The sequence below is a fragment of the Acanthochromis polyacanthus genome, chromosome 4 (assembly GCF_021347895.1).
Source record: "Acanthochromis polyacanthus isolate Apoly-LR-REF ecotype Palm Island chromosome 4, KAUST_Apoly_ChrSc, whole genome shotgun sequence".
In the NCBI taxonomy this organism is placed as follows: domain Eukaryota; kingdom Metazoa; phylum Chordata; class Actinopteri; family Pomacentridae; genus Acanthochromis; species Acanthochromis polyacanthus.
This window is the reverse complement of record NC_067116.1, coordinates 42552619-42568829: the sequence shown is the minus strand read 5'-3', so window position 1 is coordinate 42568829 and position 16211 is coordinate 42552619. Positions and strand designations below refer to the sequence as shown.

The following is a 16211-nucleotide window of genomic DNA, read 5'->3' as shown; positions in this document are numbered from 1 at the left end:
TTCTGTTTCAGATATTAAAAAAATTGAACTGATGCTACATTAAATAGTCACAAAGGTTAAGAATGCAAAAATGTTCAATATCTGAGGGGTTTTTTCAGCTAAAAATAGAGTTCATGAAGCAGAACATGAGGTCCTGAGCCTTTGTCCTATTTTTGTCAACACAATGGGGAGCCTCACCAGCTTCAGGGTGAAACACGGAGCACATATTTGAGGGAACACGGTGTTCTCCTGTAATGGAACATCCAGCTGGAGCTTCAGACACCAACGCAGTTTTCCTGCACGCTGGCTGAACGTCACACGCTTTCTTCACAAACCTGACCATGAATTCATTTTGTGGATTTCAGGTCATAAAAGTTCACCTGAATGAGTTCTCGATAAAAAAATCTAATCTTAATCAGACAAGTGAAGCCCGTGAGTTTGAACAATTTCTTCTGTTTACCCAAAGTCGAACAGATTTCCAAGTAAATCAAATGTCATTTGGCACAACATCAATGATTTTTTTAACCATCTAAGCAGATTTTCCCTCCATTGAAGCAGCACAACCAGGATTAAAAGTAAAGAAAGCTCACTCCAGTGCAGTATGACACAGGTATAATGCCACAAATAATAAGAGAAAAAAATAAGTTATTTTTTATTTTTCAAAAATGGAAAAACACTCGTACAACATTTTTATCTAATAAATAAAGTCTGTAAATTCAAGTTTAATGAGGTAAATAGATATAAGCAGGTTAAGAGTAAAGCAATTTTGCTTTTTAGAGAATTTATGCAAAGAATGCATGCACAAGATTCCTTGTTAAATTAATGTATTTGAATTACAGAAAGTCACTATGTATTAAGGAGTAGTGAGAGCGCCAAATTAAAAAAAAATCTAGAGAAGAAAAAGCAAATAAAAGTGGAAATATGAAGATAAATAAATGTTGCTATATAAAGAAATACTCAAAAAAAGAATCCATAAAAGACTAATAAAAGTAGAAATATATGACAAATAAATACAATTATTTTAAAAAGTAATAAGTGCTTATAAATATATAATGTGGCAGTAAAAAGCGACAATCAATAAACAAATCCATAAACATTTAATGTCAAAAGCAAATGAAAAGCATTTTTCTTATTTATTTGTCTTTATATTTCTGCTTTATTAGCTTTTTCTTTTATGGATTCATTTTTAATTTAAAATTTCTTCACATAGCAACATTATGTTTTATTTATTTGGCTTTATGTTTACACTTGTATTTGCTTATCCTTTTACAGATTTATTTTTGTAATTTGGCACTCTCACTACTCCATAATGTATGTATGCATTCATTAAATGTTTATTTTCTGTTATTCTATAGCTATTTTAGTTATTCTACTTTAACTGAAGTTTGACTGCAGTTCTGTTTGTGTCTGCTACCAAATATTCCTGTGAATAATTTCAGGATTTTTAATTTAATCTCCCATTGAAGAGGCATTTTTCTGGTCCAAGGCAGGAGTTTGGTGGCGATTAAAGCTTCTTTTGTCTTATTTTTCTATCGTGACCACTTGATTCAGAGGAGAACAATTTGTTTTGCAGTAGAGCATTATCTACCACTGACACATTCAACAACGCTGAATCAAAGAACAAGCCGTGCCTGCTGTGAGGCTGAATGAAGGGACGAATGCCAGGCGATGCACACAGCTGTCATGCCGAGATCTGCAGCCTTGTTCCTCTCTGGGAATGAGTCGCACGTGGAGCAGAGACCAGGTCAAACGAGGCTCTGCTGCAGGTGTAAAGATCTGGCACAGAACAAACAGGAACAAACATCTTTTGGTTATCCCCTCGGATGCACCAAGTAGCTTCAGAGTTCACCTTCAACAAGAATAGATGCAGAGCTGCACGGTCAAAGACGAGCTGGAGGTTAGGGGTTAAACGGATCCAAAGATGGCACAAGTTTGGGGTAAAACTGCTCAAACACAACCTGATTTGATGATTTAGTGACATTTTTGTGGCGTTTATTGCACTCAGTGAACTCTGAGGTGCCTTTTTGCACTAAAATGTTTGACTTTTTTAACCCTTTGTCCTGCGCTCTTGACTTTTGACCTTATTAGAGCAGCATGACTACTCTGGTAACCTCTACAGAGCAGAGACCAGCATGTAGAAAACTAAAAAAACGGCCAGATTATTCACAGATGAAAGTGTTTACAGTTGCAAAGCGGAAATCAGAGTGTCCGGTTTTACCCTCTGAATCACAGATTTAAAAGCCGTGTTATCAACAAAAAAAGTGATCATAATGGCATTAATCAAACCAAAAAAAATAAATAAAAGGAAAATAACAAAAACAGAAAAAATTCTCAGATTTTCATCTTTTTGATGGATCTGGAAGTTATCAGATGTGACGTCCAGTTCCATCAGGAAAATTAACCAAATCTAAACTTAAAATCATGATTTTTAATTAAAAAAATCCCTTCTTTCTGCATGTTTCTGTTTAAAAATTTGCAAAAAATAAACTGTCTGCACTACAAAAATTCTGTAAAAAAACAAAAAAAATCTGCACATGTCTGTGCAAACATAAAGCTGTTACTCACTTAGTTGCAACCAGCAGCTACGGGACAAAAACAAATCAGGATTTTTTTTGGCTGAACTGCAGGCGGTGTTTATACTGAGTGGACAGTATGGCAATAATTTGAAAAATGTTAATACTTTATTATGTAAAGAGGCAAAACCTGAATTTTTGTCAGTTTTGGTGATACTTATGGACACTCAGGAAAATATTGTACACGTTGAATCCTCAATTTTTGTACAATAAATACTCAAAGAAATTAAATTTTCATCTCTCTCTTATGATTCATGGCATTGAATTCTCTCTACTTGTACTTCAGTGTTTCCGAAGAGGTGCAGGACTTTATATTGCAGTGAAAAATGAACCCACAGTGAGTATAAATGTGACATGAGCAGCAAAAGAAACTGCTTGGAGTTCAGACGGTTAAACTGATGGCTGACCATTCTCGGTTAAAAGCTGCCAGTCTGCTGATTTGTCTGCGTTGCTTCAGTGCAATAAGTAAGATAACCGGATTTAAGTGTCTGTGTTGAAGTTTGTCTGATTTTGTCATCGGAGCCAGAGGTTACAGGAGAAACTGTCCTGATATTGACTTTAGCTGCATGATAGCATGAGAATTTAATTCACTTTCCAGTTCTTCAAAATTTAAACCAGTAAACTGTATTTTCTTTAGTGATCCTTATCTGATACACACTGATAAGAGGGCAGATGCTTCATCTAATTTAACTCTCTGTGATCTCTATATCGGGTCCAGTTTGAGACGAATTGCACTTGTTGGTGTGTTTCTTCATTAAATCTCTTCAAAGCGAGGTCAGCCATCGAGTCAGTCATCCAGCTGTGTTTATTTTATATATGTTCTCGTAGCCACACTGTTTTTCTCTCCGGCCTTCGTCCTCTCATCACCTCCTCCGGCCCTCGTTGGATTCTTTCCAACTTAAACTCCTGTTGTTGTCCCTGGTCCAGTGCCAGGCCTTTGTTGAGCCGGGTGAGAAAATATTTTGTAAGCGATGCCGTGATGTGATCTTCAAACGTAAATAGACGAAATGCTATCGTCAGTCACCGTTGACCTGGTTTCAGTGTCTCAGGAGTCCGAGGTGTGAATGTTTACATTCATGGAAATCCCCTGGCCGGCTGTACTGTATGGACGTCTCCTGCTGTACAGATCTGACATGTGATTGGTTTTGCACATGCCTCTATGGAAAAAGTGTGACCACCCACACTGAAAACACCCCGCGGCTGACCTCACAGACTACCTGCTGTGATCCTTGACCGCAATCTGGATTTTTATTGTTTTTATGTTGCATACGAGGGTCAGTTTATCGTCAAAATATTCAAATGCTACTCTACTGTCATAACCTACTCCCAGATTAGTGTCACCTGCATCTAACAGATCAAGAATAGATGCTATTGACTACATGTGAGACTGTTTTGTCACATCGGCGTGTTTCTTCCTCAGGTTGCCTCCTACATTCGGGCTGTGAACGACATCTTCGACAAGGTGGACTTTGACGGAGTCAAGCTGATCAACTTCAAAGTCAAATCCCTCAGAGTAAGCTGCTTGTGAGCTAAAACAACGACACAACTGTCCCTTCGCTTGTGACACGCTTCAGATGCAGACCACTGATGGCTCAGTACAACCGGTAATCCCGGCTGTGGCACCTACAGGTTTAACCCAAAAACATGCCACAGCGCCTCCTTAAACTGTTTGTGAGTACTGGGTTAACTTTCCCAACCACAAAATCCACCAGCGGGTTAAAAAGACATGTCTTTAGACAAAAGCCAATATGACACCATTTATCAAAGCAAGAAACTATAAAACAGGAAGAATCATGTAACTTTCAGCTCTGACCATGAACTACTCATCTGAGACAACATTCCATTGATAAAACCAACCAAAACTAAGAGCGAAGTCCTAAAATTTCTTTAAAATAATTTCCTTTTTCTAAAGATAAACCACTTGCTCCAACAAGATTCCGTAAAAAACCAAAAAAAAAAATCTTCATTTCTCTGCATAATCATGAAGCCTTTAGTGCAGGGGTGTCAAACTCTGTTCCTGGAGGGCCACTATCCTGCATGTTTTAGATGTTTCCCTCTTCCAACACACCTGATTCAAATGATCAGCTTCTCATCAAGCTCAGCAGAAGCCTGATAACGAGCCTGATCATTTGAATCAGGTGTGTTGGAAGAGGGAAACATCTAAAACATGCAGGATAGTGGCCCTCCAGGAACGGATCTTGACACCCCTGCTTTAGTGGGTTCAATGTGACCAACAGTCACATGACAAAAATTCAGGAACTTGCCGGCTGAACTGCCGGCAGCATTTCCACAGAGCAGATAGGAGACAAAAAAAACGTTTTATGATTGATGGCATTACAAGTGTGTCATTCTGTACAGAAGACATTCCTGAGTTCTCTCTACATATCATAACGATGCGGTTTCCATAAAGGCGCGGGACTTTGTACTGAAGCAAAAAATTAACCACAGAGGGTGAAAATGTGACCAAACAGTAGACGGTGATAATTATTTATTTATGTATTTATTTATTTCGAACATGAAATTAACAGACAGCCGACGCAGCTTATACAAAATAAAACCGCAGCTATAACAAGGCATCACATAAATTTACAAATCATACATGTTCGAATAATGCATCCTAAAGAGAAAAATGTGCTAATTAATGAGTCATTCCATGAAAAAAATCAGCCAGTAAATGAGTGAATTTTTTAATCTAATTAATCCAACTTTAATTTTTGCCTATTTTAGAAGATATTTATGAGTTCTCTCTACTTCTAGTTGTGGTTGTTCTGTTTGCATACAGGTGCAATACTTTAAACTGTTGTGTAAAATGAGCCCACAGTGAGTAAAAATGTAACAGGAGTAAATATAACGGGCTCATACACTTAATGCAGCGATTTCATGTCTTGTCTATCATTGAAAATCAAAACTGGACTGACTGAGCTGCAATAAAGTTAAAAATGACTGTAAAACACTAGTTTTTTTAGATTTTTGGAGGAAACTTTGTATCTTTGGCCTGAACGTCGACTGAGCTCAGAGCGTCTGTCTCGTTCCAGGTGATGACGGAGGACGACAAGAACGATCCTCTGAATCGTCTGTACATCGGCCCTGAGAAGCTGCTGAGTCTGTTCTCGGAGAACGACTGGGGGAACTTGTGCTTGTCCTACCTGCTGACCAACAGAGACTACAGCGGAGTGCTGGGACTCGCCTGGGAAGGCAAAGCTGGTGAGTCAGAACCACGGCGGAGTCACAAACACATGCGAGTGACACATAAACGCAGGATTGTAGGTCAGTAGTTTGCACAGTGTCCCTGCAAGCTGAGGCCCCAGATTAAACAGGAGGCCAGTTTTCCCCACATTGGAAAGACACTCAGGAATAAATGCAGTGCACTACGCTCAGAGTATTGTGGGGATTTACACCGATCAGGCGTGACCACCTGCCTAATATTGTGTCGGTCTCCTTCATGCTGCTAAAATTCCTCTGACCCAATGGGGCATGGACTCAGGACCTCTGGGATGTCCTGTGGCAGTGAATTCTGAGGGTCCTGTGGGTTGCAGGGTGGGACCTTCCTAGTCCAGGATTATACTGGGACATCACACAGATGTTCCATAATGTTTGGACCTGGGGAACGTGGAACCCAGATTCCCTGAGCCACTCCTGAGCAGTTCTTGCGGCGTGTCGGGGTGCATTATCCTGCTGAGGGTGGCAACAGGCATCAAAGACTGTTGTTACCATGGGGGGGGTTGGAGGTTAGGGGTTTACTTGGCCTGCAGTCTTTAGGTGGGTAGTAAATGTCAAACATCCTCATGAATGTCAGGACTCAAGGTTTCCCAGCAGAACGTTGCATTACAACATGATGATTAATGTTATTCACTTCACCTGTCAGTGGTCATAATACTGTGGCTGATTGGCATATCAACTTTGCTTAGAGGAAAATGCAGCACAACAGCAGGTTTGATTTAGAAATGACCAAAGTTTCACCCTCATCGACCATCTTGGTAACAACAAGCAGTTATTTTGGGCTAACAAGATGAGGTGTCAATGTAAATGAATGGAGATAAAGCAATAACTGTCATTTCACTGTATAGGGTTTTGACAGTAGAGAAAAATGTAAAGAATTGCGTTAACCCTATAAGCTGCAGTCAATTCCAGCCATTTTCAGTACAAAAAAAAAAAAAAAAAAAAAAAAAAAAAAAAAAAAATCGCTAATATTTTATTTGTAAATAAAAATATGACGAGAAATACAGGGAATATTGGACGCGCATCGCCAGGTGCATTTCCTTGAAAACGACCAATTCGTGGATTTTATACCGACTTCAAGACATGTTTTGGAAAAAATTGTTTACTGGATTGTTTCGTCTGGATGTCCAAGGTTGGATTATGGCCGTTTTTTGTGGAATATTTTCATCTGTGTGTAATAATGAACCCGGAAATGAGAGTCGCGCTGTGTGCGTTGAAGCCGTGTATAGAGAACAGATGGGTGGATATTCGTTGTTTGTCGGACAAATGTGTTTATATTACCCGCTGTGGTAATCACATCTGAAAGTGGTTTATACCGGCGGATTCATGAGAATCTAAGCTTTCCATCGGCGTATAGTGTTTGTATAATCGCGTTTGCAGCTTCAGACATTTAGCAAATTGCTTATGCAGATCTCAAAGTGTACCGCAGGCGGGACACTGAAGCGCAAAGCCAGGATAAACAGAAACATGAAATAGATATGAGTCGATCCAGGTTGAAAAGTATGAATCCTGGAGGGTGAAATGTTTTCCCGCTCTGCCTCTCAGTGTGAATCTCTGTTGATCCGTCGACGCTCCCAGGACTCTCTGGGCGTGACCCGACAAAAACTCGCCAAGGGCCACGTTCAACACTCCTACACACTCCCAGTTTTCAGATCAGTGTGAAACGTTTGACCCCTGACTGTGGGCGAATCAGGAGTCGTGGATTGTGCAGAATCAGCTTGAACTGCAGTGACACTGATGAAAAAGAAAGAGGCTTTTGAGGAAAAGCAGCACCCATACATTGAGCGAAGTAAAACATAGCAACAAAACAGGCGTTAAAACTTGCATAAATAGATTCTACATAGAAATTTATTAGCGCCGTCGACCAAAGAGAGTCAACAATGTGGTCAACCTGCAGTACAAATACAGTTCGTTTGGTTTTCTGGGATCAAATGAAGTTGATCGTTGCAGGAATTACACAGCTCCCATTTCAAAGTCTGCTCAACAGTGTTTGGTCTGAGAGAGCAAAAACAAAACATGAGCGGAGCCCTCAATTAACAATCCTCAGTGATTTGCATATAAATCTGCTTCACCGTCTGCTGCTGCCAGCTCAGATAACAATCCTTCTTCTAAATTATGATTTTATTATTGTCATGAAAAAACCAAATGAGAAAATAAAAAAGAGGCAAGCAACCAAGTAAACTGCATTTTTACTGAGCTGTAAAAACAAAAAAAACAACTGAAAATCTGGAAGCAATGATGTCCCAAACACACGTTAAAAACAGTGGAATACCATAATGTATTAAAACTGTAAAAGTGAAAATAACTAGAAATATCTAAAATAATTATAGTTTTGCTGATTTTAAGTGCAGTTAAACCGTCTGACATTCAAACACTGGAAAACAAGAAATTGATGTGAACATTATGTACAGTTTGACAAAAGTCAGATTTTTGTTGGTTTTTTTAAGGGTTAAATGAACACTAAAAAAAAAAAAAATCACAAAAAAATTAAGAAATTGCTTTTAGAAATTATAATGCTGCAATGTTACAGAAAACTATTTTTGAAAAACAAATGCCAGAAAAATAGGGAATTTTAATCAACTTATATACAATGAAACTGTTTAAATTTACAGTCACACATTGTGAAGAACAAATATTTGTAAAAATATAGATTTTTTAAAGAAATGGACATTATACACATTTTTTCCTGTTTTTTTTTGCCTTTTTTCTTTTATAAATAACATGTTAACTTTTTTCTGTGATTCTACAATTTACTACCTACCTGTAATTTTTTTCTACTGATTTGTTTACAGTATAAAAAGCAATAAAGTAAAAACACAGAATTTTATTCGAACTTGTTTAAAAAAACTGTAAAATGCTAATTAAGATCTGGATATTGTGTACATTTTTTCCGTAATTAATTTTTTCATTAACGTAAAAAGAAAAATCTGCAATTTTGCTAGACATTATCTGTATTTTTTTTTAAATGGGGAAATTTGCAAAACAGTTGAAATGTTTTAGCCTTTATTTTTTCTTTAATTGAACTTCAAATATCTGTAAAATTTTTGTTATTTTACAGTTTAACAGCAAAATGACACAACATTATAGCATTTTTTGCATGCAAATTAATACATTTTTGGTGATTTTTGCTAATTATGTTATGTAATTTTCCAAAATAGGGATGAATGAAGTCAAGAAAAAAGTAAAAATAAATGTAAGTTGTTCCAAATTTTCCATTTTTACAGTGTAGATTAACCTTCAGTGACCTGAATCCACAAGCACAAAAACAAGTGGCCTAATATAAACCAGCATGACTTTCCATAGCATCGCCCGGGTCCAGTAACAGACCCCGTGTATCGCTGTTGTCCTGCTGGAGGCTGTTGGACACATATGTGGGAATTGTTATGGTGGGAGTTTCTTCCTGTTTGTCTCTATGACACTGTCCCATTGCAGCTTTTGATTGGCTAAACTGAGGGGCGTGAGAGCAGACCACCAGGATGACATGTGATCAGGGCTCAGTGAACCTTTGACACTCCCAGACTTCTTAGTGAGGATTGTGACTGCATTCCTCAGCGTGATCGCCATTGTGACACCTCACACGAGAAACACACTAACACACACACACACGTTGTAGATGACATTGTTGTGACTTTCCAGCCTCATGTGACCTCCCTAAAGACAGAGCAGCGTGGATAATGTTTGACCTGCAGAAACAGATACGCTCTGTATCTGCATAACCCACTTCCACCAGTTTATCACTGGTCTTTGGTAATGGAGGATCTTCATCCACAGGACCATAAAGTCAAAGAACCCGATGCTTCCTGGAGCCACACACACATGCAGACGAGCACACACAACCCCCATCCAACACTCAAACTCCTCCTCTGAGCCTCCATGTTGTGTGTTCATACATCAGTGCAGGATGGGGGGTTGGGGCCCGAACGTCTCGCTCCATTCAGGCTTTCAAACCAGGAAAATTCCTCCTTCTTCTGAGACTAATTGGGGAACAGACAGTGATTTTACACACAATATGTTGACGAGTCTTTCGAGGAGGCCCCAAGCGCGCTGCAGTGAAAGGAAACATGTGGAAGCTGACGAAACAAAGGCACAGTAAATTTTAAAAAATCATGCACAACATGTAGAAGAACAAAGTCCACAACAAATCAGGTATTAAGAACATCTGAACGAGGAAGTCTCACATTTATCAGTCACAAACGTTGTGCTCAGTTTGACCTGCATTATAATTAAAGTACACACTATAATTTTAAACAGTTTTCCCTTATTATTTTTTAAGTTTTTTTATTGTGTTTCTACAATTCACAAAAGTATCAATATAATTACAAAAGTGGACCATTAATACCCACAAAAATGTCAGTTTTTTAAAGGATTTTTTGGATTAAAAAAAACTGCTGTTTTGCGTCATTTCACAAATATTTTTAGATTTAACAGATATTATGTAATTTAATTTAAATAAACTGAGAAAATCAATTAAATTAAAGCTTTAAAAACTATTGCTATTGTTTTTCAGTTTTAATATGCGGAATTTTTCTTTCAAATAACAGCACATATCTAAAATAATGATTTTGCCGATTTAAATACAGTAAAGAATTTCTTATGGTCAGACGTTGTAAAAAATAAAATAAAAAATAATACAAATAAATTATAGAAAATAAATAATAAACTGACTAAAGCTTTGAAATTGAAGCTTTAAAAAATGATTGAACCATTTTCAGTTTTTAATGTGTATAGTTTTTCTTCCAAATAATGGCAAATATTTAAAAAATAATTATCCTTTTTTTGCTGATTTCAGTGCTGCAATGTGTAATTTCCTTTGTTAAAGTGTAATTTTATGGGTCAAATATCGTAAAAGAACAGATTACCATTTGTTAAAAAAAATACAGATATTTAAAATTTTGACAATTAATGTTTGTTAATTCCACTTAGTTATGTTTTTTCTGTGATAATACTAGTTATCTGTAATTTAACAAAACAATGAAAATATGTAAATAACAGTAAACTATATACAGTTAAAAACAGTTTAAAAAAACATTTGTCTGTTAAAGCACTTAACTGATACTGTTGGTTTAACTCAAACTGCAGGTTTGTTAGCTAGGTTTTTGAGCTACAGATTCAAAGACATTTTTGTGGCTGTCCTGAAAAATAAATGAAATGCTGAATAAAACTGAAGCCAACCAGCTCATCAAGCTTTTAGGATCCATACCACCTGGGAGAAGCATCCTCAGCAGCTCAGTTTGACTCTTTGCTGACTGTTCCTTTGCTCTTTTCCAAATATTTCTCTGTGCTGCATCTGTCTGCTAAAGGCAAAAATGTGGACAAAAAAAGGAGATTCTACTTTAGTTTATACTGTATATAACGTCACTTTACAGCAGCATATACAGTCAAAGAAATGTTTAAAACACAGACAAAAACACTGGTAAAAATCAGGCTCCGTTGTAAATCAATGATCAATGATTGAAATATTATGTTTGCTCAGGTTGAGTAACCTGTACTGACTTCCAGATGTATTCCATCTCTGTCCTTCAACAATGAAAAGGTCAAACTGGCCTCAACAATACAGTGAATAAATCCCATTCAAATTTGCAATTAGAAGGTCAGTGAACTCTGCAGACAGAGGCCAGAGAAACGTCACCGGATGCTGTCGGATTATTCACAGTAGTTTGGGTTGGATTCCAGAGCAGCTCCGTTGTCGTTTTCTGGGAACTCCGGATGTGGTTATTAGCAATCAAAGTGCTCGCTGTGTCTGTTTTTGTTGTTAAAGGTGTTATTTGGACACTCTGGCTCCTCCCACTGACGTAACCAAGGAAATACTCCCCCTTTACTATTGTTTGCTCACATGAAACCATGTGGGGGAGTGGAAATATGATGTTAATCGATACTGAATGAGTAGATCTATTTTTAAGTAGAAGGTGAGCGTATATATATCTACATAAAGTATATTAAGAGTTCATTTTCAGAAAACTTTTTTTATTGTTTACTTGAGATAATATCAATCAAACTGAAGTTGAGTGGATTTGACTCAGTAGTAAAATAATGACAAAATAGAGAAAAAATAAATTATTATTATTATTAATATCTCAAGTAAACAATAAAAAATGAGCTTTCCTTAAATGGAGTTACCTGTTTTTTGCAAATTAACTCTTCATATATAAATGCATGTTGCGTCCTGAGAGCGTGTGCTTTAAGTGTAAGTGGTCTGTAGAGTGTTTGTTTCTCTGGACTCTGTTAGTCCAGTGAGCTAATAATAGGAGCCTTTCATTAGGGCTCCTTTCTGTGGTGAATACGAGAAGGAGGAGGGGACGGAATCGCAACCTCTCTGCGGTCGCTGCCAAAAACCACAGTGCAGGCCTCCAAAGTAAGACTCTTTCTAGGAAATCCAGCTCCTTGAATAGACCCACCAGGGGGGCCATTTCAGGTCAAAAGCGAGAAACGCATCCAGAATTCCTGATCGGCTCGGCCGGGGAGCCTCGATTGGCAGCTGTGGTTTCATCTAAAGCTTAAAGATGTCACTTTTGCTCTCTTGTTTCTGGCAAAAAACCCTCTTGTGATACCAAATACCAAGAGATAAGGCAGGCTCAGGTTAAAGCATGGTCATTCTTCACGTGACATGTGATGGTAGGTGGCCTCTTCGTTCCTACAGTACCCTCCTTGTTTCTGCAGCAGCGCTGATAGGGAGCTGTCCTGTTTTTCAACCTCCAATTGTCCCTGGCTGTTCCTGGACGTCAGTTTTACGCCCACCGTGCAACAAAAGCACGCTGGATGCAGATGCAGATGCCCGCGACTGGTTCCCACAGTCCTCAGTGACACCTGGTGAACTCAGGTTTCTCTGAATATCTGCAGCAGATGCGCGTCTCGCAGGCTTCAGCTTCCCAATCAGATTGGAGCTGCTAATCAAATTGTGTAAGAGGTGTTACATAAAGTTCACGTGACTGCTGGGACCTCCAACCTGAACACATGGACACCAAAAAGGAGGAAACCAATGAAGAGACAGGGTGGACACATGGAAATAGCTCCAGGACTGAGACTTGGCTTTCCACTCACATCACAGCACTGAAACTGGTTTCATAAAGATTATAAATGCATAAATAATGATTCAGGGGGAGTCTAACAGTCCTGGTGGTGATCGGCATTAATGGAGCATTTAACATTGTGGACCATTAACTACTCCTAAATCAATGGGGTCTTCTAGTGGTTTAGATCATACTCAGAAAACAGGGAATCTATAGTGAGTACTGGCAAATATGAATCTAACCAATGATGTATGGAGTCCCATGAAGTTCAATCCTTTCGGGTTGCTTAGCGCAGTTTCGCAGATGACACCCTAATCTAACACTTTTACCAAATGACTGTGATTGTACAGATTATTTTGCTGTCATTTCGGGGAATTAAACACTTGGATGTCACAAAACTTCCTTCAACTGAATAAAGACAAGACTGAAATAATTATATCTGGTGCACTAAAAAGTAACAGCCTGGTCAAGAATCTCACTGCAGTCATTAATGAGGATCTAAATTTCTGCAGCAACATCGAAGCTGTAACTAAATCCTGAACCTGACTTCTTTAAAACATTGCCAAGATTGAGAAAACAAACAAACAAAATATATCTGAGATATGTTTGCTGAAGCTTGAAAGTTCTCTCAGATCTATGGGTCAACTAGTGGAGAATTCGGACCGGACTAGATAAAATGGTGTTAAGTCCCTATCCTGCTGTTTCAGTTGTGTTTGAAATGGAGCCATTCTTAATAGTAAGACTGTTTATTCCACTGCTTATCTCCACTTTTAGTCACTTCATTTTTCTATTTCATTGTACACTTTATCTCGTACATGCTTGTAAATTCCTCATATCTCATGTTTTTTATTGGTTTAAGTCGATTGCTATTAATTATTCCTTCTAATTCACTTTATCCAGTGGTTTATCCAAGCTTTAAGCTGCTCGCTTGTAAATTTATGCAGCTTTGAAGAGAACTCCAGGACGTTAGAAATTTGTAAAGTTCACAAATTATTTCTTTTTTATCAGTATATGCTGTCCAACAAGAAGGATTGAAGTCAGATCTTACTTTAACCTACAAACAGTCTTGCTAAGACACCTTATCATAGATGCACAGTTTGACCAATAGCACTGGTATCTGTGAGGCTGGCCTTCTGGCTGGTCAGTTGAAGTGTGATGTTACTGCACAGCCATCTGTCCACATGAACATGGCCAGCTGTTTGTAATTGAATCATTTTCAGGGACATTATGTAAACTCAAAGCCAAAGGAGACCACTGGAGGCCAAATGGCTCGGCAGGCTTTGATGTGAAACTAGGGGAGATCAGTTTGTCTGTGTGTCTGTCTGTACCTCCAGACCCGGGCCTCAGAGGTCGATAGCAACAGCAAAACATTGTTGGTTTAAGGTTTTTCCAGTAGCTCAAGGTCACTTATGCAACAGAGCTGCACTGCGAAGTGACGGGTAGCTTTTGATTGGATCTGCTGCTACTTTGGGCCTGACTCATTGTCAGATGTGTCGCCATGAGGCATTTATGAGCCGTAAACTTTATCAGAACCTACATTTCTACCACCTTCCTGTAGTGCAGAACGTTTTGTGAACAAAGTGGTAGAATACATCAACCAAAACCAAACAGACAATACAATATTTACTTTACTGATATCAGTGTTTATCTTCCGTTCTTCAGGTAACTGGGGAGGAGTGTGTTCACAGTATGCAGCCTTCCGAAACAGCCGGATGTCCACCCTGAACACAGGTTTGGTCACAGTCCAGAACTATGGACAGTATCTGCCTCCTCGACATGTCCAGCTGACCTTCGCACACGAATTGGGCCACAGTCTGGGAGCTCCGGTCAGTCGCCATCCTAAACACTCCAAACTTACCTCCAGTTTTGGTACTTATAATACCAGCCCAACCCTAACCCAATGACAGGAAGATTACAAAACATGCAGCATTTATGGTATCTAGAAATGAGTGTTAATAGCAGCATACAAGTGGTAGCCTAGCAGCGCTAGACAACCCACGGCAACTAATTTAATTCTCTGCCAGGGTGGGTCTAGTTACCCTCCATAAGCCTCGAGGTTGAATGCTCCTAAAACTGGCGGATGAATCACCATGAAGTGTAGAGTCAGAAGGCAGACGTAACTAAGTGACGACAGAGGCGTGACGATTCTGACAGAAACAACCATAGAAACAAGGATAGACAAGAAGATGGCTGCGTACAATAAACAGTTACAGCCATGGCCATACTGTATCTGTGTTTCATGACAGGAAAATGTAGTTGAGACAAATACAAAGGTGGTCTTGAGTACTTACAGGTGTTTACATGTCTGTGGACGGTTTCACAACTGTGCAAGATGCAGTTATGAAAGTTTACAGGTGTGTTGCTGAGATGAAAATGATCGATAGGTGTGGTCCAAGTACTTACTGAGGACTAACAGTTAACAGTTGTTTTTTCTGGTTTAATTACAGATTCCAGATTTAATTACATATTCTGAAGTGTTTTCATTGCGCTAAATTGCTCATGACTAAATACATAAAGTATCACTGTTGCATAAGATGAATGAACGTGTTGCCGATCCATTCTGCTCAGTAAGCACTGAAACTGAATGCAGATATTGTTAGTGCTTGTGACAAAAGTGTGGTTTTCCTTCTATAATGTCAAAATATCTGCTGAGTATAAGGACTATTTAATAGAAGTTTAGAGAATATAAGTTGTCCTGACACACAATAAGACTCTTCTTCATATCATTTGTGCTTTTCTTGGGTTCGATGTCTGATGGATGTCTGTTGACCTTCACTTTTGATTCTTCAACTCCATTTACTTAAACCGAAAACCATGTGGGTTGTGTATCACACAATACCTCAACATGATTAATCCCTGTGATTCAAATTTCAGATTTGCATCATGTATACCCACTAGGCACCCATGGGTGTTTGTACTGCGCTGGAACAAACTGAATGACTCACTTAAATGGGCACGAGAGACCTTGGTCTTTTTATTGACTGGTTTGTTTTAGAGGGAGTCCTGGCTCAGACTCACTGCAAAACCGCAAATAAGGGAACAGGAGGAGCTCTGATGTCCCTCACTTTGTGTCCTATGGTTGTTCTCTGGTTATTTTCATATTCAAGTCCAGACAACCTCCTCCTCCACCACAACAACAGCACATGTAGAGACACAAATGTTCACACCTCTCGCCATGTGTGATGGCTGCTAACACCTTCAACCTTCATCCCGCTGCTGAAATGAAATGCCAGCAGCGTTCCTCAGTCCCTTTTCACTGTGCCCTCTGTTATTCCAGAGACCAAAGAGTCCTCTGAGGCATTCCTGAGCAGATTAGTTCTGCTATGTTAGTCTCTGCAGGCGTTTTATAAATTAAACTACATTAGTTCGCCAAAAAACAGCTGGTGCTGTTGCTCTTGTGAAGAGCAAATAACTTCATACGGTCTTGGAAATA

General features: G+C 38.7%; 1 protein-coding gene across 1 annotated transcript in view; it reads left to right on the top strand.

Moving 5' to 3' along the window:
• si:ch1073-396h14.1 (disintegrin and metalloproteinase domain-containing protein 10) overlaps positions 1–16211 on the top strand; it is a 43980-nt gene that overhangs the window by 16380 nt on the left and 11389 nt on the right. The window contains exons 7-9 of the mRNA XM_022194296.2: positions 3973–4065; positions 5588–5756; positions 14441–14604. Coding sequence (XP_022049988.2) covers positions 3973–4065; positions 5588–5756; positions 14441–14604 — 426 coding nt within the window. The remainder of the gene's footprint in view (positions 1–3972; positions 4066–5587; positions 5757–14440; positions 14605–16211) is intronic.